Source organism: Camelus dromedarius, chromosome 9 (genome assembly GCF_036321535.1).
Source record: "Camelus dromedarius isolate mCamDro1 chromosome 9, mCamDro1.pat, whole genome shotgun sequence".
In the NCBI taxonomy this organism is placed as follows: Eukaryota; Metazoa; Chordata; class Mammalia; order Artiodactyla; family Camelidae; genus Camelus; species Camelus dromedarius.
Genome location: NC_087444.1, coordinates 47766927 through 47791912, shown reverse-complemented (window position 1 = coordinate 47791912; position 24986 = coordinate 47766927). Strand labels below are relative to the sequence as shown.

General features: G+C 43.2%; 1 protein-coding gene and 1 pseudogene across 5 annotated transcripts in view; both read right to left on the bottom strand.

Annotated features, from left to right (window-relative positions):
• The window catches only part of TOX3 (TOX high mobility group box family member 3), a 106391-nt gene extending 94923 nt beyond the window's left edge, over positions 1-11468 (bottom strand). For 2 of the 5 annotated variants that reach the window (XM_031458459.2, XM_031458457.2), the window contains exon 1: positions 10144-10341. In XM_031458459.2, coding sequence (XP_031314319.2) covers positions 10144-10230 — 87 coding nt within the window. In that variant the 5' untranslated portion in view covers positions 10231-10341. Of the gene's footprint in view, positions 1-10143; positions 10342-11361 lie in introns of those variants that run through there. The other 3 variants (XM_010990075.3, XM_031458456.2, XM_010990076.3) reach the window with 2 other exon arrangements.
• LOC105097538 (MFS-type transporter SLC18B1-like) overlaps positions 1-24986 on the bottom strand; it is a 489125-nt pseudogene that overhangs the window by 145762 nt on the left and 318377 nt on the right.

The following is a 24986-nucleotide window of genomic DNA, read 5'->3' as shown; positions in this document are numbered from 1 at the left end:
CTGTTTCCATGTCTTGGCTATTGTAAATAGTGCTGCTGTGAACACTGGGGTGCGTGTGTCTTTTTGAATTAGAGTTTTCTCTGGATATATGTCCAGGAGTGAGAACTATATTCAATTTCTTGTAATAAGCTGTAACGGAAAAATATCTGAAAAAATGCATATATATATATGTATATGTATAACTGAATCACTTTGCTGTACATATGAAACTAACATTGTAAATCAACTACACTTCAATAAAAAAACAAGAAAAAATATAAATATCCTCACTCTCATTCATATTGCTCTCTACCTCCCTCCACCCCAGCCTCCTTCCCTCCCTCTCTGTCTTTCTTTCTCTGTTACTCTTTCAATCAATCTCTCTCTCCCCTTCTTCCCACAACAAATTTTCCATTGAAATATTTATCTTTAGCCGTCTTCTTTTTCTTCACTAATATCTCAGAGAAGGGGTTACCAAGCTTGCATTTGAAGGCTAACTCCCCTTTATCCACAGCCTTCATTCCAACACCAGCTGACAGCCTCCATGAGCCCTTTCACCTGACCACACCAGCCCGAGGAACCCTGCCTCTCATTCATCCTGCTCCTGAAGCACTTCCACCAAATCAGTCATTAGCTTCAGCCTAGAACATCTCCCTGCGTACACATACTCACACACACATGCACACACACATATTTCATGACCCCTTGTGTATACACACCTGCTCTCCTACCAAACTAGATGTTTCTTGAAGGCAGACCACATCTCCTCTCAGCCCCTCACAAGACGTGCATTCCAAGTAAGTGCTTCATAAATAATAATGATGCCATCGGCATTAAAATTAAATAAGCAAATAAGCACAAGCTATTTCTGGTTTCCACAAAGAATAAGAAACATGGACAACTCAAATCCTCAGAGATCTTCAACATCGTCAAGCTTCACTTCATTTAGCAGTTTAAATGGACTTTTTTTTTCCCGACCCCACACCCACTTTCCTTCACTGTGACATCAGCATTTCACTCTCCCTCTGAGGAACCGTTGCCCCTGACTCTTAGCCCACATGGTTTCCATGGGGCCGACGGTACGCGCCCCTGATCCTGAGGTGGGTATGGGACTTTGGGCCTGGGCACATGACCCAAGTCTGTCCAGTGAGGCTCCATCCAGCGCAGCTACTGAAACAAGAGGGGAAGAGAATCCCTCCCTCTTGCGGAGGCTGAGCTGTGCGGGTATGACTTGGAGCTGCTGCCCATCATCCCACCACCCGAGTATATAGCCTAACTGAGAAGCCAAACAGATGAAAACAGCGCTAATACAAGAGAGCCTTCACAGCACCCCCGCCCCATAACACCTGGATCCAGCTATGCCTGAAACAAGCCTTACAATTCCTTTTCTATTTAATTCAGTTTGAGGACTTTTTCTGACTCGCAATCAAAAGAATTTTTACTAACACAACAGTTTTGATCACTTTTTCATTAATCATGGTTGTTACAATTGTTTGAGCAAGCCGACTGACAGGAGGAGAGTTTATCAGTGGTAACGCAGGAATAAAGGAGCAGCAAAACAGATCTACTAGTATGTTTTGGGAGTGCTCAACATTTCTAAATTTAACGCATCCTTTGTTCAAGAAAAACCAACCCAACTTCCAACCAAACACACAGATTTCATAAAGGTTTTCTAGTCAGGTCAGCATTTGGGACTTCTACTTCCTTTTTTAAAAGAAAGTGGAAAACGTTTGTTATTCTACAGTACATCAAATCCTTTGCCCATTACAAATTAGCTGCAGAAATTGCTGGAAAATCTCACAACATAGTACAGCTACACTACATCAAGTTAAAATATTTTAAAAACTCACTTCCATTACAGTATTTAACACAATTCTTCTATATAAACAATTTAGTCAATGTAGAAAAGGCCACATTCAACTTGCAAGACTTGGGCTAGAAGGGCCCACCTGCAAATCTATCTCCTCCAGAAGAATGAATCTTTATCATTCAAATATGTATCTAAAGTGAAATCCAAACCCTTCTTGATATTGGCCAATTTGTTTAACTTACAGATGATCAAGACATTAAAATTATTCTTTTATAAACAAAGTAAAATTAAATTATGATTAAAGACAGAATGTTAGTCATGTAAGAAGGGCCCTTTTCCAACGGCTGATGTGTTTTACACAAGCCTGGAACATATTTAAAAGAACATCGCCTCCCTGAGGAAGGGATTAGGATACAAACCCACGAAACAAAGAAAATAAAATGATCTACTACAAAGGCAGAAGATAAAACCTGTCAGAAGCTCATGCAGATCTTGAATAAAAGCCTCTACTCCTTGTATTTTAAACCAGGCTTTTTTTTAAAGGAGTGCTGAATCCACCTTTAAAATACATTGAATTTATAAGCATACTTTGCAAAAATCCCGTCCTGCCTTATTAACCAACTCAAAACAGATTCTCCAAGATACTTACGACACCATTAACATGTCACAATAAGGAAAAACACATGAAATGTTTTAATTCATAAATGGTTGATGTGCTTGTAAAGTATGGTGTTGCAAATGTTGCATTATTCCCACTTAATGACAACCATTTAAGAATGTTTCTTTCCAAATAATTAAGACAGAAAAGATATATCACACACACACACTTCTTTTTTATACTGTCGCTGTTAATGGTGCAGTGGGATTTCCAAATTTTCTGAGTTTCACACATTACACCCTAAAATACTACCTCCCTAACTGGGAAGTTGGATTAACAAACACCACACCAATCAACCCTCAAGACAAGGATGGGTCCTCACCACCCTGTCCCCTCACTCTTGGAGGAGTCCCTTCCATTTCCATCGCTTTTCCGCATACAGAAAGACACCAACTTTGGTTTTTCAGCCCTGAGCTCTCTATTGAGTTCCAGTGCACCTACCTGATGTCTCTGTGGGAATGTTCCACCAAAATATCCCACACGGGCTTTATCTTTCCTTCAACACCAGCTTCTCCTCTGGCCTCTCTGCTTTTGTTCATGGTCCTAGCATTTGTTCAGGCCCCAAGTTCAAACACCCTGAGTTGTCTCTGTCTCCTCTTTCTCCTTCCTAAGCTACAGAGATGCTCTGTTCAGTGCCCTCCTCTCCGTCACATCCATATTCACATCTCCTTAGTTCGAATCCTTCTCACACTTTTATCTCAGTTGTCTAGTGTCATTGTCCCTGATCATCTTGGCAGGTCCCACACTAATCCAGTCAAAAAGTCAGATCCATCTTAAGAAAGTGCAACCCCAACCACACCAATGGCCCACCCAAAATTCTTCAAATGTGCTTAGTAGTAGATACGGTTGTCTTTCCAACAGCCTTTCTTCCTTGCTAACACAGCATAATATCAATTACACTTACGTGACAGTGTGTCCAGTCCCAGGGGATGGCACGGGTTTGTCTAAGCTGATCAGAGCAATCTCCTTCTTCTTTGTCAATGACTGGCCTAGCGTGGGCACACGATCCTTTCTCATCAATAAGATAAAAGAGTCTAGTGGAACTGTTTCCAAGAAAGCTATTCTTTCCTAGTAAGAGATGTATAGAAGGAGAAAGTGTTCCTTTGTTATCACTTCCACTTCCCTCTACTAGACTGCTTCCCATTTTGCATGCCACCATGTGAGGGTGTGATGCTGAGCGCTACAGCAGCCAGCTTGTAACCATGAGGAGACTGTTGAAACTCCAAGGATGGTAAAATAAAAAGAAAGGTAAAGAGAGACCTCGAAGACATGCCTGAACCATCCAAAACAGCCTGAGATTGCATATCTAAAGTCAACAAATGTCCTTATGGTTTATGCCACTATTTGTTGGGTGTTCTGTTACCTACAGCCCAAAGCATTCTGACTGCTAAGCTTACAAAGAACAGACTCTTCTGTGCCATGCTACTCACAGCACAACATGAGCATCACCTGGAAGCCCCACCCCAGACCTATGACTCAGAACCTCTAGGGGTAAGGTCCAAGGGCCTGTGTTATAAAAAGCACTCTAGGTGATCCTTGTGTACATGAAGTTTGATAAACACTGCTCTATAATACGGTCACAAGTCACCTTTTTCCATTTCATCCACTATCCTACATACCACAAGGAATAGTGGGTCTGTATTTCTCCAATGACAGGGACCTCAGTTCACTAGGTCTGAGCATCGTTGGATGCTCGTTTAATTTCATCTCTTCTTAATCAAAGTTTTCAAACTCGAAGCCTCTTGGGACCTGAGAGGTATACAGAGAGCTAAGGATGAGAAGGAGGGAGTGGAAAAGACCCCGGTGAACTGTGGCCATCAGAAGGGCAACTAAGCAGATGTTGCCGTGCAAGGGTCTAGGTCTAGTACTGCTGAATTTATGATTAAAGAAAAGCTAGAAATCCAGATCTACATGCAGAAAATGTTAGATACAGACAACTAATTGATTTTTTTCAAATTCTGGTGCAAATTAAATGAAGCAAGTCCTCAAGTGGATTCAGTGTCCCTCTGACGGTTTGTAGCCTGGAGTAGACAGTTCTCGAAATAACCACAAATCCTTTGAACATTATGGCCACATCCAATCATTGACTTCATCTAAAATGATTAAAATTAATACTCTTTGGCTAACTGTATGTTAGTGTCCACTAAACACAGAGTTCTCATCGACATTCCACTGTTCGGGGTGGAAAAATGGTGGGAGTTTATGGACGTCTAGTTAGTGTCCGCAGGACTGTTTTCTCCATTTGGCATCATAGACTGGACACCTAGAACCATAAACTTCTCAGGGGCCTACAAAAATGCTTAAAATGTGACAGAAAAAAAATAATTGGCCACATAGCACATGCAAGCATGACCCCTCCCACACACACACCAAAACTAAAACTAATAGATGCTTGATTAAACGCCTACCAAAAGCAAACATAAGTCACCTAATCAATGTCAACTCAGACATGGTATCATGCCGTAGTACATTAAACGCAGCCTGTTAAGGGGAGCTCAGATCAACAGGGCTTAGGAACTACCAAGGTCCTAAAAAGGCCCTGAGTGCCAACCTGGAAGCAGCCATTCTGCCCGAGGTCTTGTCTTCTTTAGAGCAATCATGAACTTGGCTACCCAGTTCTACCGCCCCTTGGGGTTGCTCACTCCAGGATCCTCAGCCTGGAAGAACAAAGTTTTCAACCATGGCTGCACACTGGAATCACCCGGGGAGCTTTTAAAAACACTGCTGCCTGGATCTCATCCCCAAAGATTCTTACTGAGCTGGTCTGGGGTAATGGTGAGTATCTTTTATAAGCCTCCTCCCACCCCAACCATGGCTGAAGCGTAACCAGGGCTGGGAACCCACTGTTCTAGAAGCGTTTTCAGAAACATTCTCTGAGATAGTCATCTTCCCAGTTAGCCCACCTTGATTTTCTCTCTACTGCCCTGGTTTGGAACAAAGGAAGATCATGGTACCATCAGTCGTCTGATTATCAAACACAGGGATTGGCAACCTTTTTCTATAAAGGGACAAAGAGTAAATGTTTCAGGCTTTGTGGGCCATCCAGTCTCTGTCACAACTACTCAACTCTGCCTCTGTAGCATGAAAGCAGCCCCAGACAATACGGACACAAGCAAGTGGGGCCGTGTTCCAGTAATACTTTATTTATGGACACGGAGTGAATTTCATTTTCATAGTCATGAGCTATTATTCTTCTTTTGAGTTCTTTCACCATTTAAAAACATAAACACTGACCTTAACTTGAAGATCACACCAGGTCAGGGGGCCAGATGTACCCGGTGGGCTGCAGTCTGCCAACTCCTGATCTAAAACTACTATTCCATCGATTTGAGACCATAAAATTAATGAATGATAGACTCCCAATTATCACATTAGAAGTACACTGAGAGTGGTCAGATGATACTTCTTCCACTCACTTAACTGAACTGTCCACACAGTTGAACCATGGAGTAGAACTGCCCACAGAGTTGAACATAAATGACACATGATTTATTTAAAATGATTTTTCAATCCGCATCGGCAAAGGAGCTTGTCTAAGGCATATTTGCAAAGAAGCAATACACAAGCATGCCTTGAGGGTCCCATGTAATGATTTCAATTATTTGTTAATTTGCAACCAACATTTAAAATTCAGGGTATTTCACATAAAATCCCAGGTTATCATTTCTTTTGAAAAAAAAAAATTGCAAAACCTGGAGATACTGGGTCAAATGTTGGCATGGCAGCAATCTACTAATGCAAAGGAAGGCTCCCCCTTTAAATGGGGGCAAGTTCTCCACTTGACCACAAGCCCTCACTTCATGTAGGTTAGTTAACTGGCTGTCCCTATAGACATTTTGAGTTTATGACCCCTGCTCAAAAAAACCCTGTATTCTTTCACAATGTGGCTTCCATACCTTGGTTAAAGACCTGATATGGAAATCTCTCAATCTGCTCTCAAAATTCAACACCCTCATACTCCTGACCCTGGAAATAAAATTATTAGTTCTCCCGCGAGTGTAAGGTATCAACTTAAGAAGCATTTCAGTCCAATCCCCCTCCCCTCTCGATATGTTCTCAATTTGAGCCAGGGTCTCCAATAAGATGGACCAATGACCAATCCCCCTCTGGTCCCCTTACTCTTCAAGCTAGCCAAGGTAGAGGCCCATGAGGTGGAGTGAAAGCACTCATATTAGAATGTCTTAATTAAGCAGAGTGATCGATAACATATTAATAACTGGAAAGCAAGGTCTGGGACTGATGGGGTCACAACAGCATGGGACTATTCTACATGGAGTAAGAAGTCAAAAGCCATATTTTAAAAGGGAGAATGGAAGCCCCAAGAATGTGCAGAAAAAAGCTAGTAACAAGAGTTTAGTCCAAGTTCATTATTAACCCAATGTGTGATTTGACCTTGCTTACACCCACGTTAAATACAATAGTTTATTTGGGTGGGTGGGGTGCAGACTTCTGACCACTACATGCCAATTGATATGTTGTATATTACCTTATTACTGGTGAAGACAAATTGAATCCAGGGAAAGAAAATTTCCAGTTATATAGACAATGGGTCACTAATTCACTTGAGCAACATAAGGCCTTTAAAAAAATATGTGTGTGTGTGTGTGTTTGTTTAATTTGTTAGCCGCATCAGAAAAAGAAATGTTCAAACAGTAGATTTTCCACTTGAAATTAAAATGGAAATTAGCCCTTGGAAAATAGAGATGACTTTAAGTTTATACATCAGTGGCTGGCTCATGAATTATTAACTGATTTTAATGATCCTGGCTATATTTTATTTGAAGTTATTCTCCTCCTTGCAACGACTTTTGAACCCTCAAAACTCTTTCATCCATTCTCCATAGACGGAGTACACTTTCATGAGCGCTGACATTTAAAAAGGATGCATATATTCACAGAATGTAAAGATAATACACATGCATATAACTTATACAAAGGACTCTGGTCATTTGTTAAAGAGAGAAACGAATGAAACCCTATTATTCACGGTTTGTAAATAAATTTAAAGATAAGCACTAACTTTTCACTTGTTAAGCCTAGAGCAGAGGGTTCTATATTTCTTCTAAAGTCTCCCAGATGGTCGTTAAAACATAAAGGGCAGAAACATATTTTCCTTTGAAATCCGTCGTTTCCCATCCAGAAATACACATGATCAAAAGTTGTCTTAAGAGATTAATAATTACAGGTATTTTTCAAATAAAATAAATGCATGTCTTTGTGTGTTAGTTTTTTACATTTTCAATATAAATCTATGTTGAATAACACCACTTCCGAAACACAAGTTAGCTATGAGACAAACTGCTATAAACCTTTAATTAGCACTTGCTGTTTTATACCCATGAAGTTAATACTTCCTCTTCTACTACGTTCTGCCCATAAAGGAAAATTACGGGGAATAAAGTTGGGTTTTTCACTTCTGAATTAAGAGTAGGAAAATACAGTATCATGGATCAATTTAAAGATTATTGTATTTTTATCTGCAAGGAATTAAATGCAAACACTCCTAAAAATAAGTACAATCTGACTTCTACCAATATTACACACAGTGTCTAACTTTTTATAAGTTGGGTACACAAAGCACTGAAGATGAAAGATTGCTGATTTGCTAAGAAATCAAGTTATTTCAGGCAAATAGCTGCTTTAAGAAAACATGACAGCAATCCAACTTGCATCCTCACTCCTGAAGTTGAACAAGCATCTCAATAAATAATGTGTTTTCAAGCTTTCTAGGCCTTCCCTGAAATAAATGTTCTGAGTTTAAATTGACTCGAAATAGCCTTTTTCAAAAAATAAAAAGAGACACACACAAAACACCCACAATTTCCTCTCGTCCCTTGAAGTACCCTTGGGACCCTAGTGAACAGAGAGATTTGCCACGCATTGCAGTGACTGGATTAGTACAAAAGGTTTCTATTTTGGTGTCATTCGAGTGTTGCTGATTTTAAATCAGAGAAAGTAGTTACATTAGGCAAGGTAATGGCTTCCAAAAATAAGTCATGTCCAGTTATACAAGGCTTCATACACAAGGCTAAGTTGTAAGGAGATAAATAATACCCCACTGGAACAATTAGGTGGATTCTCAGAAACACTACATACTTAATTAGGCTGCCTAAGTCCCTAACTGAGCATACATGGGGGACTTTTTAAAGCGTTTAATAACCTGAGTAAATCCAAAATCTGAGGACAGAAACTAAATCTTAACTCTGGCTACAGGAACAGGCCTTTTCTTGCTTCTTTTTCTATGCTTAACATACCTCTCTAGGAATTTTGAGAGCATGAACGCCCGCACCACCAAAGGGTTAAAAGACACTGAATAACGTCCCTTTGCTCTATACTCGTTGGGAGGCCCCTCCGTGCCAGGCGCAGAGCTGGGCGATGATGACACAGGGGACAGGGCTGAGGAAGAGAGACCCTAATGGCCTTTCACAAACTTCAGCACTGGAGTTGGGATCGCAGTATCAACAAATAGAAAGGAACGAGAGCCTCCATCAGCCACGGGGAACGGCAAACTGCTCCTCACTCTAGATACAATTCCTCCCCGTCCTGCTATGTATTCATTAGTTTTGTATAGCACCTTTCTTTCAGCAGGCTCCTCATTTCCTCCTCTGTTATCCAAGCAATCATAAACAAACTGTGATTTGAAAGAACAGGGGGGTGGGGGGGAGAGAGGGAGGAGCAGGGGGAGAGGAAAAAGAAAAACCACATTCAAAAGGCACGGGCAGCGCACAGCTCTTTCTCTGAATATCGCCCTCGGGGTGATGTTTCCTCCAAAGCTTGGCCCTGGGGGCTTCAGGAAGGAGAGAGAACGGGGAGTCGGCGCTGCCTCGGCCCAAGGATTGCGGCTCCCGCACGGACTCGGCGCTCCGAACTGCGCCAGCTGCCCTTTTGAGATGCACTTTCGGCCACCTGAAACGCTTGGTCCTCGAAGTTGGCGAAGGGGAAGGTGGAGGAGGTGGGGTGACCTAGGGCGTGGTGTGGAGGTCCCCAACCCTGTTCTCCCCGAGATGCAAAACTTACCCCTCCCCCCCGAAAAAATGAAAGATGAGAAGCCACTTGCTCTAACCAGGGAAGGGCGGGCACCTCCGTTGAGTGGTCCAAAGCGCCCTAGCGGGAGGGCAGCAGAGGCCACCTGCGGGGGTCCCACCACTTCGCGGCCCCCCCTCTCCCTCCATCCAGGGCACGCTCAAAAGTTAGTTCCCTTGCTTCGCTAAGCGGCCCGAGGTCCAGCTCTCGGGGGCGTGGGGGAGGTAAGGTGGACTGGGGTGGGGGGAGGCGGCGAGGTCATCAGACCACGAGATCGGGGACTCCTGCGTTGCCCCCTCCCCTCCAAACTCAGGGGGGTTGCGATCTTGTTTACTAATAAAAACAACAAAGAATCACACGCGACTCCCCTCTTTCAGTCCTCGGGCTGCTCTTCGCTTCTTTGGGGCAGCCGAAGAGAGTCTGCGGGGTTGGGGGAGGTGGGGGGAGAGGCAGTGGGAGGAGAGGGAAGAGCCGGCCGAGGGACAAAAAGGAGGGTGGGAAGGGGGCAGAAAGAGTAGAGCGAGAGAGTTGGACAGAGACGAAGGCGCAAAGGGAAAGGAGTGGAGAGGGGAGAGAAAAGTGCAGCAGGCGGTGAGCTGGAGCGCGGGGCGCGCCTGGGGTGAGAAGGTGGCCCCCGCCCGGCCGCCCCCCGGCCCCGGCCCGGCCCGGTCACCTTGCTGTAGCCGTAGTACCCCAGGCACTGCGCGAAGTCCAGGCCGGCGGGGTCCCCGGCCGCCGCGGGGTAGAACCTCACATCCATGCCGGAGCCGGGCCCGGGGCCGGGGACCGGGGCTGGAGCTCGCAGGGGCCGGTGCCCGCCTCCTCTAAGCAGCTAGATCCACCGTCGGGGGCGCCGGCCGGTGTGGTCCGGGGGGCGGCGCGCGGGACGCGGCCGGAGGGGCGCCGCGACCGGGAGCCAGAGGAGCCCGGGAGCCGCGGCCGCCGCACACAAAGGCGCGGCCACGCGAGCCGCGGGAGAGCGGGAGGCGGCCCGGGGGACGCGCCCCGCCGGGGCACCGAGGCAGCGCTGCGCGCGGGCCGGACGCCCGGGGCGCGGGGCGCGGGGCGCGGCGCGGGGGCCCGGGGCGGCGCGGCGACTTCAGGTGCGCGGGGCGAGGCTGGGACGGCGGCGGCGGCGGCGGCGGCTGGCCCCGCTCCTCCTCCTCCTCCCCGGGCGGACTGAGGAGAGGAGCCGCGGAGACAAGGGGCCCGGCCCCTCCCCTCCTTCTCCCCCTCCTGCCTCCCTCCGCCGCCGGTCCCCTCCCCGCGCCGCCGCCGCTCCGCCCCTCCCACCGCGGGCAGCTGGCGCGCCGCCCGCCCCGCCGGTGCGCTCTCGGCCCGGACCGCCTCCGGGCGCCCCGACCCCGCCCCGCCGGCCCCTGCCCCGCGCGGCCCCTTAGCCGCTCACCCCGCGCCTAGCGCTGCGCTCGCCCGCCCGTCGCCGGCGCCGCGGCCTCCCCCTCTCCGGGGCCCCTCTTCTTCCCACCGCGCCCCCCTTCCCTCTCCGGTCCTCTTTGTCCCCGCTGACTCGGAGCGCTCCTCGCTCCCCTCCTTTTCTCGGCCGCTTCGGCCGTCCCCGCCGCCGCCGCCAGCCCGGTGCCTGGTGTGGCCCTCCCGCCCCTTTCTGACCACCGCTGCCCTGGGCCCCCGGCTCCCAACACCAGCATGCACGCGCCGTCGGCTCCTTTCCCACTCCTCGTTCCCTCGGTTTCTTCTCCTCGTCCCCAGTCCTTCCTCGTGAGTCCCCCGGTCCCTCTATCCCACTCCGCCTTACTCCACAAATTTCCCCTTCTTAGAGGCACCTAACCCAGCGGGTAACCTGCACCAGTGCCTCCCGACGGGACCCCATGTACACCTGTGGTATTTTCCAGGAGGGGTGTGGGGGCCTGACCTTTCACAGGTAGGCAGAAGCTCCCCGGGTTAAGCCTCGTGTCGGTTCTCTTCGTATTTTCTTTGCTCTTGTTTGTATTCGAAAGGCATTTGAGTAACTGGATCTAGGCGGATCATTCACTGTTCTCTGCGAGAAAATGTCCCTATTTTCCTAAAAGGTTCTGGGTGATTAACTTCCTCACACTGCACTCACCCACCCCATTTTGATTTCTTTCTCTTTAAGCTACATCTCCCCCCTACCCCCACCCCAACCCCTGGGCTTTATTGCTTTGGGTTCATTTTAGTTTGGCCCTCAGCCTTGGCGAAGGGAAGGGACTTTATACCAGATGAGAACGTTAAAGAGAAGCTGTGAGATTTGCTCCCCTCCCCAGCACAGTTATCTAGAAACTACTTTAACGAAGGGAGAAATTTACAAATATTTTAGCTGACACGCTTTCGTCGCTGATTACACTTTGCCGGCCCAGGGCCTGAAGTTTTTCAGACAACCCTCACACGAGTTTCTCTTCATTTCTTCTGTTCTCCAAAATAGGCACTCCAGCTCGGTGACACCTTGTGTATGTACCTTTGCCCAATATTATCTTTCTGGAACCAAGCAGGAAAAATAAACTTCAATTAGATGACAGTGTGTGTATTTGCTCTTCTCTTAGCAAGAATCGGGTGTTTGGAGACTGCATGAGAGAGCGGTGTGTATTCAGGAAAGAAACAACTGCTTACATTGTCCCTGGGTTGACTCCAATCCCCCCTCCTGAAAAAGCTTTGGTCTCCTCTCCCGAGTCTCCATTTAACGTTGACAACCCAGCGGCGCTCCCTAATGGCCCAGCGGGTTGCACAAATTGGCAGTGAGCTGAGATATTATCAGGACAACACCCCATTGAGCAAGTTCTTGAAACGCAGAAGTGGGGGCCCTTTCCCCGGGCCACTGGGCGCCTGTGGCCTTTCCACCAATCAGAGCTGGAGGTTGCAGTGGCCACCTGTTGTCTCGCAAGAGTACATCTTTTAAGTTTCACTATTAGTATTTCACAATGGCGCACAGTGCAGCATCTGGCCACAGGAGAGGAGCAGCCTGCTGATCCAAGGTTCCAAAAGAGAAATTATATATTTTTTCCAAATAGTTAACAGGAGCCCGCCAAAAGCTGGGAAGTGGAGTTTTTCTTTGCACACACATCCCACACCTTCTGCTCGTTCTGTTGTGCATCTGGAGCAATCTGAGCTTGATTACAGAAGATAAAGGAAACGTATAATCTAAGTTACAGAGAGACTAAACCTGAAGTTGTAATCAGACCTCCAGGGTCAGGAATACAAATCTTTGCAGTGGAAACCCCACTAGCTTCCAGACGGGGAATTGCATGTGGGCGGATGGGCTACCCTGAGCGTTGAGCTATGGGGACTAGAAACTGAAGTGAGAAACTTCTTCCAGGAAGGCTCCCAGGAGTCAAGACTGCCCGGTCTAGATACCCCTCTTGGCCATTGTTGTAGAAAAGGCTTTCTCTTAAAATCCCCCTCCCTGTTACAATACAGACTTCTTGGGGAAGGAAACAGTATGCAGCAGTCAATATATTAAGATGATGATGATATAGGGGGTAATATAAGCAAAAGTTCTGAGTATAGATCTTGATTAAGGAGAGGGAGGAAACTGCCTGATGAGTTTGAAGATATATATGTTGAGGCACTTAGGATGAAAAAAATTACTAGAACAGAAACAGTAATTTGGGAAGGCTGCTGACCAACCATGCAGTTTTGCCCACAGTGGGTTTCCTGGGCACTTAGCAGCTACTTTTTGCTGCCTACTTTGTGCCAGACACTGTTTTAGGCAGTTGTGAATGACAAAGAAGAGCCCCAAATGACACACGTGCAAGCCTTCAGAGGAGAATCAGACCCATCACACTCCCACACGTGCACACACACACACACACACATATATACATTCACATGCACATATGTACACATGCCCCGTCCCAGCCAGTTCCCTGAAGATCACCTAATGACACAGCTAACTGTTGCTATCGGGAGAAGCAATCTGATAAACAAATTTGCATCCACGGTAGTTGTAAAAGAAAGCTCCAGGGAGGGCAAGACACCCTGCTCAGAGCCTTATCCCAAGAATCTTGGACCATGCTTGGTACTTAGGTGGTTTGCAGTAGATAAATATTCATTTAAGAAAGGAAAGTGAGAAGGAAGAAAGGAAAGAAAGGAGAGAGGAGGAAAGGCAGATATTTTCATAGTGGAATAGCCTTCCCAGGCAACCTGGTTAAGGTAAGATTTGGAAAGAGTGAACCAAACTCTTCTGATTTTGAGAAGAACAAACTACCTGAGGGGGGCGGAAGGGGGCCTTTAGCACCCTGCTGTTTTAGATCTTCCGTGTGCATTAAAACAAGAATTATATGCTGTTGCATTTAGAGCTGATCTGATTAGCGATTGCATTCAGAATACCACCCAATTTTAAGGTTTCCAGTGGATTTGAAGCCCATCCATTAAAAACTTCAAAATGATACTTTTAAAAATTTAATGCAATTGTAACTGTCGTGCTGTTTGTCATCGTAAGGGTGTCACCTTTTTCAGGCTGTCAGCATTTTGTTTCTGAAATGCCACAGACAAAGGCTTCCTTTGTACTAGGTTAGCCTTGAATTTGAAGAAACTTCTCCAAGAACGTATCTTAAACATGCTTTGAATTTATGCTGCAGAGTGCTAACAGGCATTGATTTAGAAGGGCAGCCCAAGAAACAGTTCTGCAGCCAAAATACAACTTCTGGGCAAAAGAAATTCCCATAGGGTTTTTATATGATTCAGGTCAAAAATGTCAGTCTTATTAGCCTGATGTTTGGGTAGTTGGTATCATCCAAGAATCTCTAAAAAATAGGGGGAAAGTACACAAACTTTACATAATAGGAAAACTATTTTTACATTTTGACAGAACTCGAAAACTTTCTTTACTTTATCTGGTTCCAAATTAAGCAAAAAAGTTCCCATGAGGACTGTATTAATCCTGCTGAGTTTTATAACCTAAGATCTTACTGAGACCCCCACTTTTAGGGATCTGTGAACAGTAATTTAACCAGTGTTCTGCTTCCTCCATTGAGATGAGGATAGTATTAAACATGATATACAGCTTAATTTTCTTGAGTTTGGGTCATGAAAAGTTCTGTCCAAATATTATGATCCTGGTTTGCAATATGTAATGTAGCCAAATTAACAGCAGCTCCAAATGGAAATTAACAAGGCCAGAGCGACTCAAGTTTCTTCTCTATTCCCATAGTAACAGCTAATGTATTATATTGGTAAAATGTCTTACACTTGGTTTTATGTCTGAATTTAGCTTCATGTCATAAAGCATAGCATTTCTATGGAGCATAGATTCTCAGCGTCCGTATCACTCATCTCCATGAAATTTAAGAGTTTCATGTCGAGAATCAACACTTAACATTCATAGTCTAAATCACATGCAGATAAAATCGAGTCAGGACCTGCCAAGCTCTCACAAGAGTGAACGTACGCATGGTATAGAGGGAGCACTCTGACCTCGAGGCCCTCATTACACGTCTCTAGCGCAGGTTCGAAAACTAATCACCAGGTCCACACAGGAATTACAGTGTGAAACAAAACCCCAAGCATTGTCATTGTTAGTTTCAGTTTTCAGTTTATTCAAACTTTTCTGATCTGGAAATGTGAACTATTTTAGTATTTTTACTTAGGTCAAAAAAAATTACAGAAACCTGAGCAAATGGGGAAAAATTAAGCAAGCTTTTCATACATAATAATAAATATGTATTTTTATGTACGTTAGGTTGTTTCTCATCTTACTACAACCAATTTTGGCCATACTGGTCTCTATGCTACCAGGCAGGAGAAGTCTAGAAAATGAATCATTTTCCCAGCTGAGTATGACTCTTACTAAGAATAGATACACGCGTAGGTTCTGACACATATGTAGTAATTACAGACCAGTAACCCCCAAACCCTTAGTAGCAAAAAAAAAAAAAAAAAGTACTGAGCTGAGAATTCATTCTGAGAAATATGAAATGTAGCAAGTATTTGCTTGTGACCTAAGTATCTCTTCAATAAAGCTATTTTAAAAACCAATACACTCCACACAATCAGGAGGTGTGCAATTTTCAGTGTATTTACACCCTGCCTTAAAGAAAAAAAAAAACTATCCTGTATTCACAGAAATCCTAACTGTTGTCCTGCCTGTTTTCTGAAATATATTCTATTTCTTTTAAAGTGAAAGAATGACCTCTTTTGCAGGAACAATTTTCACAGACAGCATGTTTATCAAATGGTTTCTCTGCTTTCATAAAAACAATTTATTTTCACTGAACTCTTCAAGATAAGCATCAAAGCCAGGAAGAATGTACAATGAAGTTTATAATTACACTCCAGAAACAAATACTGGGTAGTTTTTATCTCACTCAAGAGAAAAAGATTTTTTTTCCCCCAAAGAGACAAAGGTGGTGATGGGGGAGGTTTATACAGGAGTGGAAACCAGGAAGCTCAGAGGGTTTCCAGCAAGAGGGGCCCTGCAGTGTTGCCCAAAAAGCCCACTGGCTGAACAATGAAAACTGAGGATCCGGGACTCTCATAGCGATGGGTGGGGGTCAGTCCATTTTTTATTCTTGACCAAAGGACAGTTATAGGGGCATTAAGGAGAGAGAATCATTGGGCAGATATTAATTAAATCCTTCCATGACAGATTTGTATACCATTGCAAATAAATATCTCCCCTAGTTGGAGCCTCCGCTGACATCCTTTCTTTGATAAGCACCCGTGTTTCTAGGCTTAATTTATATGGCATGTTATTTTTAATAACCGTAGAACATTAAAATTATAAAAAAAAATGTGAAAACCATCTGAGTCTGATAAAGATTCTGTTTCTCAAGAATTGGGAAACAATTGCATTTGATCACAGAACAGCCAAGGACTAGCAGCAAAATAATCTCCCCTAATTTACATAGATCTGTGCGTGCCAAACAGACGAGTGTTTGCTTTTCGAGTAATAGCGCAGGTGCGTATCCTGCAGTGACGAAATCTCTAACTCATCAAACTGTTTCGCCAGAGTGGGACATGCCCTCTCTTCTGGAACTGTTTCAAGCTTTCTCCCCAGCATTCCAGCCACCTGTTTATGGAGTTCATCCTCGGGAGTAGACGCATGCAATTAGAAACAAGAAAATGAAAATAAATGACCTTGTTTGTTATTTATAACAAAGAAACTCAGCAAAATTAATGCCGCAGAGCTTGACCTCTTGACCTGGGAGAAAGAGCCACCTCATGGCTTTGTGGCCAAAGAACAATAGTCCAGCAGCTCCCATTGTCCAGAGAGCCTGACTTTTGGATAGTCATTAAAGCCGTATAGCCAAAATATTAAATGTTTTACAAGTTAGATTAGAGGACTGGTGCTTTTCTGAAAAAGCATGTTTAAAAAAGTGAGGCTGGTTAGCAAAAGAGCTTTGTTAAGACGAGCAGGTAAAATCGTTTCGTTTTTATCTACTCAGTGTGTCCTGTGTCAACAACATGTTGAATAAAAGGAAAAATATTAAAAATTTTGAACCAGGACTCTGGGAATTGAAGAATGGTTAAATATATAATAGAAATCAAGTAGAAAGATGGTCTTGGCAAGTGGTTCATGAAAAACATCAGATTTCCTCTTTCTATGGCTATTGATGGGAAAGGAGAATACAACTTCTTTCCCTTACATAAATGCAGTGTGGGTGGTGCCCCCTAGAGTTGTGCAATGAAATAGCACTGCCATTCCCTTGCTCCACTTATACCAACCCAGACCCCAGGAACCCAGGACAGGCAGGAAACCCAGATCATCATTATGGAAGGCTCTTTGGAGCTGGTGCCTGGTTGAAACATCTTGAGGTAGAGTCTCTAGTAAAAAGTGACACCTAACTGGGGCTCCTGACTGGGGCTGGTCCTAAGGCTAGTCTCTGCCACCCGCTACTGCCTTCCTTCCTGCTTTTGTTTCCCTCCCTCGTTCATTTACAACACATCCCATGAGTGTCTTGGATTCTCCTAGAGTTTAAATCACAAAATCCAAATTTAATTTTTCCCCTCAAGTTGTTTATTTATTACCCTATCTGTCCAGTACTACTATGTCTTTAACTGTTCTATTTTTTTTCCCCAGGAGTAGAAAACTGTTTTTTTAAGAACTCTCCAGTGTTCCTCAAAATATCTTTTTCACCATAAAATGAAGCCAGTTGCACAAGGTACGCAGGTCGCCACGCAAACACTATCCCAAGTCTTACAGGCATCTCTCCCCATCTTTTCTTTTCCTTTTGACCCCGTGAGACTGTTGATCATGAGCTTCTCCCCACTTTTCACTGAGGACGCCGCGCTCATAAATCTGGAGAGATCCCTACAGACCTTTTTTGGTCTCTCACATACCCACAATGACAACAACAAAATTATAGCCATGAAAGGTCCAACTTTCTGGCCAACATCTGTGGGACTAGCCAATGCTCAGTCCCATGGAAAGGAGCTTCAGGAAGTTTTTGCGCTTAACTGGTCTAAAGAAACCCATTCTACAGTCCAAAGCCACATGCCAGCTATTGTTCTACTGAAAGACAAACAGCTCTTAATCTAGAAACATCAGCAGTTGAGTTCCCACTGTGTGCCTGAAGTACCAAGTAATTGCGTTCAGAGGGAGAAATAGGGTAGAATGTGATTACTCCGTCTTACCCAGAACTGAAACTCACATCATTTATTGCTCAAAATTTCACTGTGCCTTTCTAGGTACCTGGTGCTAAATTTCCAGAAATGGAAACAAGTATGATCCCTGTTCACAGCAAAGATTATAAGACATGGGGGAAGTATTATCATGGTGAAATATTGTCATTAGTGCCATAGGAGAAGCATTCTCTCCCTAATGTAGTCAATAAGCATTTATTTACAGATTATTACTGTAGATAACACATTACGGTATTGCTTAGAGAAGGAAGACATCGTTTAAGATCAAGATAACTGGGGGAAGCTTCATGGAGAAGGCATGTGAAAGCAGAAAGCATTTGAGGGAGGCAAGAGAGAGGAAAAAGTGCCATGGGGAAGATGTTTTTGAATACAGTCATTAAAGAGAAGAGATCATGTTGGTGGTGGGGATGTGGTGTTATGTCAGCCATCTCTTGGATAGATTATGCTACAGTAACAAATAACCCCTAATATCTTAGTGGATTATCACCACAAAGGACAATTTCTCACCTACATTTCTGTCTACCACCAGCCACATTTTCACTTCGGGACCAGAGCTGAAACAGAAGCTTCTATCTGGCTTTGTGGCAGAGGAAAAAGAGGTAGTGGAAGCATGCTGTGGCTCTCGAAGCTTCTGCTCACATTTTTCACTCACTTTTCACCGGTCAAAGCAAATCAGATGGCCAAGCCTGATGTCAGTGGGACAGTAAGTCCCATTCTCCTGTAGGGAATGGTCTGGTAGGGAGGGGCCCCTGATATTTTGAAATAATAATGCAATCAGTGACAAGGGAAGAGGGTTTTTTTTTTTTTTTTTGAGAATTATCAAAGTCTCAGACAGCAGGTAAAATTGTTTAGCTGGAGCCGTCACTGAGGATGGAAGATCTTGGTGAGATAAGACACCAGGAAATTGTAGGGGAAAGAGGCAGCATGAGAAGTGAAAGGGAACAGAGTTTTGAAGGCCAGGCAGCTGAGTTAGATTTGATGCAAGAGTCTACGTGGAGTATGACATGAAAACCCGGCTGGGTGCTCTGATCTAAAATTTGCTTTGACTCATATACAGCAGACTCATTTAACATTTAATGAGTTTATACTGTGTGCCAGTTGCGGCGTAATGTAGACATTTGCATATGTATATTTAAAATTTTAATCCTCATGACATCTCTCTGAAGTAGGTAGTATTATTCCCTATTTTTTTTAAGTTGAAGACGTGAGCTCACAGAGGTTAAACGACTTGCTTAAGGACACAGAAGGAGCACATAGGAGAGCCGTGATGCAAATTGAGGTCTTTTCTTTCTACTGCATCACTGCAGGGCAAAGAAATAAAAATGTCACCTTTCTTTAGTATTGACTTGTTATTCTTTATCTTCTCCTTATACTCACAGCCTGAAAGCAAGGTTAATATGATACTTTTTCTCCTCAAGCAGAAGTTCTCATTAAAATGCTGTTTATATAACCATAGTACAACTATATAAGTGAATAAAGAAGAAACAAATCTTTACCTGAGTTTATTTATTACAAAATTCTACGGCAGAGACAATTACTGTTTTCCAAATGTTCATGTGCTGCCCCCTCCCCCACCGTATATTTCCCAGCCCTTTTTTTTTTGCCATTAGGCAAGGGGTCACATGACCAATTCCGGCCAATGGACTGTGAGCAGATGCATGTCCCTTCCAGGCTGAGATAATTAAGATGTGGAACGCATCCTCCGTATCTCTCTTGCCCTCCTCTGGTGTCCTTGGAGGCCAAGTGTTCCAGGGGCCATAGGTGGAAGATAGAGGAGGGCCATTCATGTCTCATAATTTATTTGTGCAAAAACACATCTTTCTGGCTTTGAGCCATATCACTGTTTGTTATTGGAGCAAAGCCTAGCCTGTTCTGACCAATACAGATCCCTCTGCCTTTAATAGACACAAGGAAAGGCACCGTAACTATCTTGATCATTCCCTGGTCTCTACTGCTGAATACAGGGCCTCTCACATGGAATGTGCTCAATAAACATTGGTTACAGGGAAATGAATGAACCCCAGGCTGAGTCCGGTCCCTATACGCTGTTTAGCTAAGGCTCTTATGAACTGTTTTTGGAAATGAGTTGTTGGTCAATCTTCCTAAAATATCATTGTATTGTGTCACTCCTCAGATTAAGATCTTACTATACGGTTAATCAGTTTTCACCTCTCCCCCAGACAGTCAAGGTCCTCATAACGTGACCTAGATTCCTATGCTTTTACACCTCTAATTTTATATCTCTAATCTAATCTGTCATTACTCACTACGTGTGCCCACTGGTCTTTTTTCCAGTGTTCTGGGAGTTAATATTACATGTTCTTGAGAAAATCATTGTAAGTTTCTGAGCCTCATTTTCTCGTTTTTGTAAAATGTATCTGCAGCAGATGAAAGAATGTATACAACAATGTTAAATTATGCAGGATTATCAAAATACAAAAATCCAAACTTATTTTATATTTGTTTGTGTGTGTGTATATTAACTAGACTAATAGATTAGAGGAGTGACCTTAAAGAAGAATCTCTATTTCAACAACACGTTTGTGATAGTTCTCTATAATAATCTTGTACACACAATTGCTAGCTAGGGAAGATTGGTAAAGGGAACCAGAGAGACTGTTGGTTATCTACCCCAAATTCATTTCCCATTCTTTTTGCCCTAAACCTACCTCCCTTTTATGTGGGCCCCAATGGGGCCATACTCATTCAGGATAGATCCTATAGTGACATCCCCATTTTTCACTGACGATGATTAGTTTAGTCACTGGCAACAACGCATTTCTGTTTGATGAGGTTTGCAAAAAAGTGCAGAAGGCCTTCTAAGAACGGTTTCTTTGCTCTTAACAAGAAACACTCAAAGAAGATATTATAATTTCTTCCTCTGGACAATGTCGTGTCTGAAAATGTTGCAACCATCTTGTCAACATGAAGGGATCTAGCCTGAGGTCAGAGCTGACATCCTGAGATAAGAATGGCAAAGCAGAAACATGCAAAGAACACAGATCCTTGATGATGTCATGAGCCACTGAATTAACCAACCCTGGAGCTCTTTTTCCCCCTGATTCCTAGTTGTGTGAAATGATACATATTCTATCCTTTGAGCCAATTAACTCTACATCTTGTTACATGCAACTGAAAGCGCTGAAGCTCACTTAACTTGCTGTGTTTGCTTGTCAGGGCCGCCATATGAAATACCAAATACCAACAGAAGTGTAGTTCCTCCCAGCTCTGGAGGCTGGAAGCACCAGATCAAGGTGGGGGCAGGTTGGTTCCTCCTGAGCCAAGTCTGTCCCTGGCTTGGGCATGGCCAGCCAAGTGCTGCTTCTTCTCCTGGTCACCTGTCTGTGTGCTAGGGCACCCCTGCGTTCTCTCTCTATGTCCTAATCTCTCCTTACAGGGACACCAGTCAGACTGCATTAAGGACCACCCTAAAGGCCTCATTTTAACTTAACCACCTCTTTAAAGGCCCTGTCTCCAAATACAGTCAAATTCTGACGTACTGAGAGTCAGGGTTTCAACATATGAAATTTGGGGGGGAACACAGTTACAAGATTTGCTCAAGTCAAAAGGGAGTTTATTTTAAAACTACAGAAAAACTCACAAAATCAAAGAGCAGGTTATAGAGTTAGACCTCATGGGAACCAGGAAACCGACAGACAGTTTTTTGCTTCATCTTTTTCCCTCTTTCTGGTTTCAAATTGTTACTCCTCTCAGCATGTATGCTTTGGTTCTTTTTTTTCCTTCCCTACAGATCAGTGCCCCACTCTTCTGCTTGTACAAGGCCCATCATAGGTGCCCCACAGGGGTGGCCTCGGGCCGCACGTCACATGACCCTCCTGTTTGGCTTCTTACAACTAGCAGACTCAGGCTCCATGCCTCTTTTTAAAATTATTTTCCTAGTTTTATTGAGATACAATTGACATATAACATTGTATATGTTTAAGGTATATGGCATAGTGATTTGTGATATATGTGTGTATATATATATATATATATAGTTAACCCTTGAACACTGTGGCTGTTGGGGGCGCCAATGCTCCCACACAGCCAAAACTCTGCATAACTGCTATTGCTGCCCCCAAAACAAAGGAATGCCTCATTCAGAGGCAGGAAGCTGAAGCAGTTTGGATAAAATCAGGACTCAAACCCTAGTTCTTCTGATTCCACATATTGTGATCTCTAATTAAACTCAAAAATTTCCCCACACTTAGTTAAAGATCTGTAAAATGAAAATACAGGTACCATATTTGCTGGGAAAAAAAATCCACGCGTAAGTCGACCTGCGCAGTTCAAACTCATGTTGTTCATGGGTTAACTGCATATATGTCAGGAAATGATTACCACAATAAGCTTAGTTAACATCCGTCGCCTTACACAGTTACAATTTCTCTCTTGTGATGTGAACTTTTAAGATCTACTTTTATCAACTCTTTACCAAACTCTTGAGATGGAAAATGTTGGAGTAACTGGCCCAGCTTGTTCATCCTTGGTCCAGTTTTATTGAGATACAATTGACATACAACATGGTACAATGTGAGCAGGTACGTGAGGGCTGGCTTAGTTCACCAAGGAGAAGATTTGAATGGTAATAAAATGTTTGGCAGCTGTAGTGGAGCAAGGGAAATGTGGATAGGTTTATACTGTAGTCAGGTGGATTTGAAGTAGATTGAGTGTTCACACACAAAGGATGTCGATTTATTATTGACAATCTACAGAGAAACCCTTAGTAAAGTCTCACTTTATTCTGCCCTTGATTCTGATTTTAAAGAAAAAGTTTCAACATTTTCATAAATAACTTAGATTAGGACATGTCTGCTTCAGTTGACAAAATAATGAGAGCATGAGTTAACACAGGTGGAGACAAAATTCAGATTCAAAATGATCATAAAACACTAGAAACCTAGGTAGAATAAATAAGGGGAAATTAGATAAGTATTTACTGCCAAATTTGGATTTCAGTATTCACTTGAAAAACAATGGAATGGATTTTTCAAATTGAGACTTTATGTAAATTGTAGCCCTCTCTGTGTCAGTGTCTCTCTTTCTAAGAAGGAAGTTCTTTTTAATTAGTTGCATGCTAAAGTTAGTTTGGAAAAATAAATGTTTTCCTAGAGCTGGAAGATGCCTATAATTTTGGTTTCCCTTTTATTTACAAATCAAGTAGTTAACAAGAAACAGTGAGTAAATTTGTGTCCCTGCAGGTAACTCACCACCCTGGAAAGTTGCTGAACTAAGAGGTGCCTCCATAAAGTAGCTCCATCAACTGCAAAGAAAAAAAAAAACTACAAAAGCCACAAACACGTGGAGGCTAAACAACATGCTACTAAACGACCACTGGATCACTGAGGAAATCAAAGAGGAGATCATAATGTCGCTGAGGAAGGGGAAGTTACTGTGACATACAGCATGAGTCTAACCAGGACGTGACCGCTCCACATATTACTGGAGATCCGGTAAGCTTGGCTTTCCCAAATTAGGAAACACAGGTAAAGACAAGCTTGCTTTCCAGCTGTTTTGTCTATTATGCCATTTTCATTTCTTCAATTTTTAAAAATGACTTTATTATTTTCCCCTTATGTATGAATATATCCTCATTGAAGAGTGAAGTCCAAACATTACAAAAGTAGATAGTGCAGAAAATAATAATGGGTAGCCAGTGTAAGCGGACTGGTGACTCCTTTTTCAGATTACACTTCTGTGACTGTTGCAACAAATTTTTTTTATTTTGTGGAATACAGGCTCACACTACACATATTCTTTTATAACTTCCTTTTCCCATGGAACAATATATTTTGGAGACTATAATGGTAGACTTGTTGGCTGCACACTAATCCATCAGCAAAGGACAATTAGAAAAGCCAGAGAAAATATATGATTGATTTGGGTTGAAGGCATCAAAGAGCTACCAAGTCTGCAAGGACTGGAGGGGCTAAGACCCTTGAGAAAAGGCAAGAGCAAAAATGTGAGTTCAATATTCAGTCTGCTTTCCCCCTCAAGGTCTTTATCTGATTCACAAGCAGTGGCTGGAGCAGAGAAGCTGAGCAATGCTTCCGGCAGTCCTATCACACTGAGGAAGAAAACGGGAGCTCAGAACCCAGCAAGGAAAAGCATCCCATGTTTTCCACTGGCCTCAACAGAAGACCATATTATAGAAATAAGAGGTGAACCAGAAATAAACTAGCCCTCACAAAGAGTGGAGTCCAGTTTTAATGAACTCAGACCCCGACTGGATTGGGTGATCTGCCCCTACTCAGTTTGCTATAAGTATAAGCCAATCTTCTTTGCAAGAAAATAAAGTTACCCAGAGTCTCAAATTATTTTCATTTTTTAAAAATACACCAACATCTGGTATTTAATTTGAAACGACTAGTCATCTCAGGGGACAAAATCACATGACTAAAGAAATAGATGAGAGAGTATACAGATACTGGAGTTATTAGACATGAATTTGAGTTCGGGATGTGCAGATACTAACTACTGTATATAAAATACATAAACAACAAGGTCCTACTGTATAGCACAGGGAACCATATTCAATACTTTGTAATAGAAATGGAAAAGAATATGAAAAAGAATTTATATATATATATATATAAATATATATATATCACTGAATCACTATGCTGTACACCAGAAATTAACACACTATAAATTGACTACAGTGCAATAAAAAAATTATGTAAATACTTTAAAGAAATTACTTTCAAGAATTATACTTTAAAGAATCAGAATTTCAGCCAAAAACTGGAAACTACAAAAAATGAAATAATATTCTATAATTTAAAAATAAAATAATTGAAATTAATACACCAGATAAAGTCAACAGTAGATTAGGCAGAGATGAAGGGAAGCTTAGTAAGCTAGATGCAATATGAGAAGAAAATACCTGAACTAAAGCAGAGAGAGAGAAGAGAAAAAAGGTGAATGCAGTTTAGAGACTAG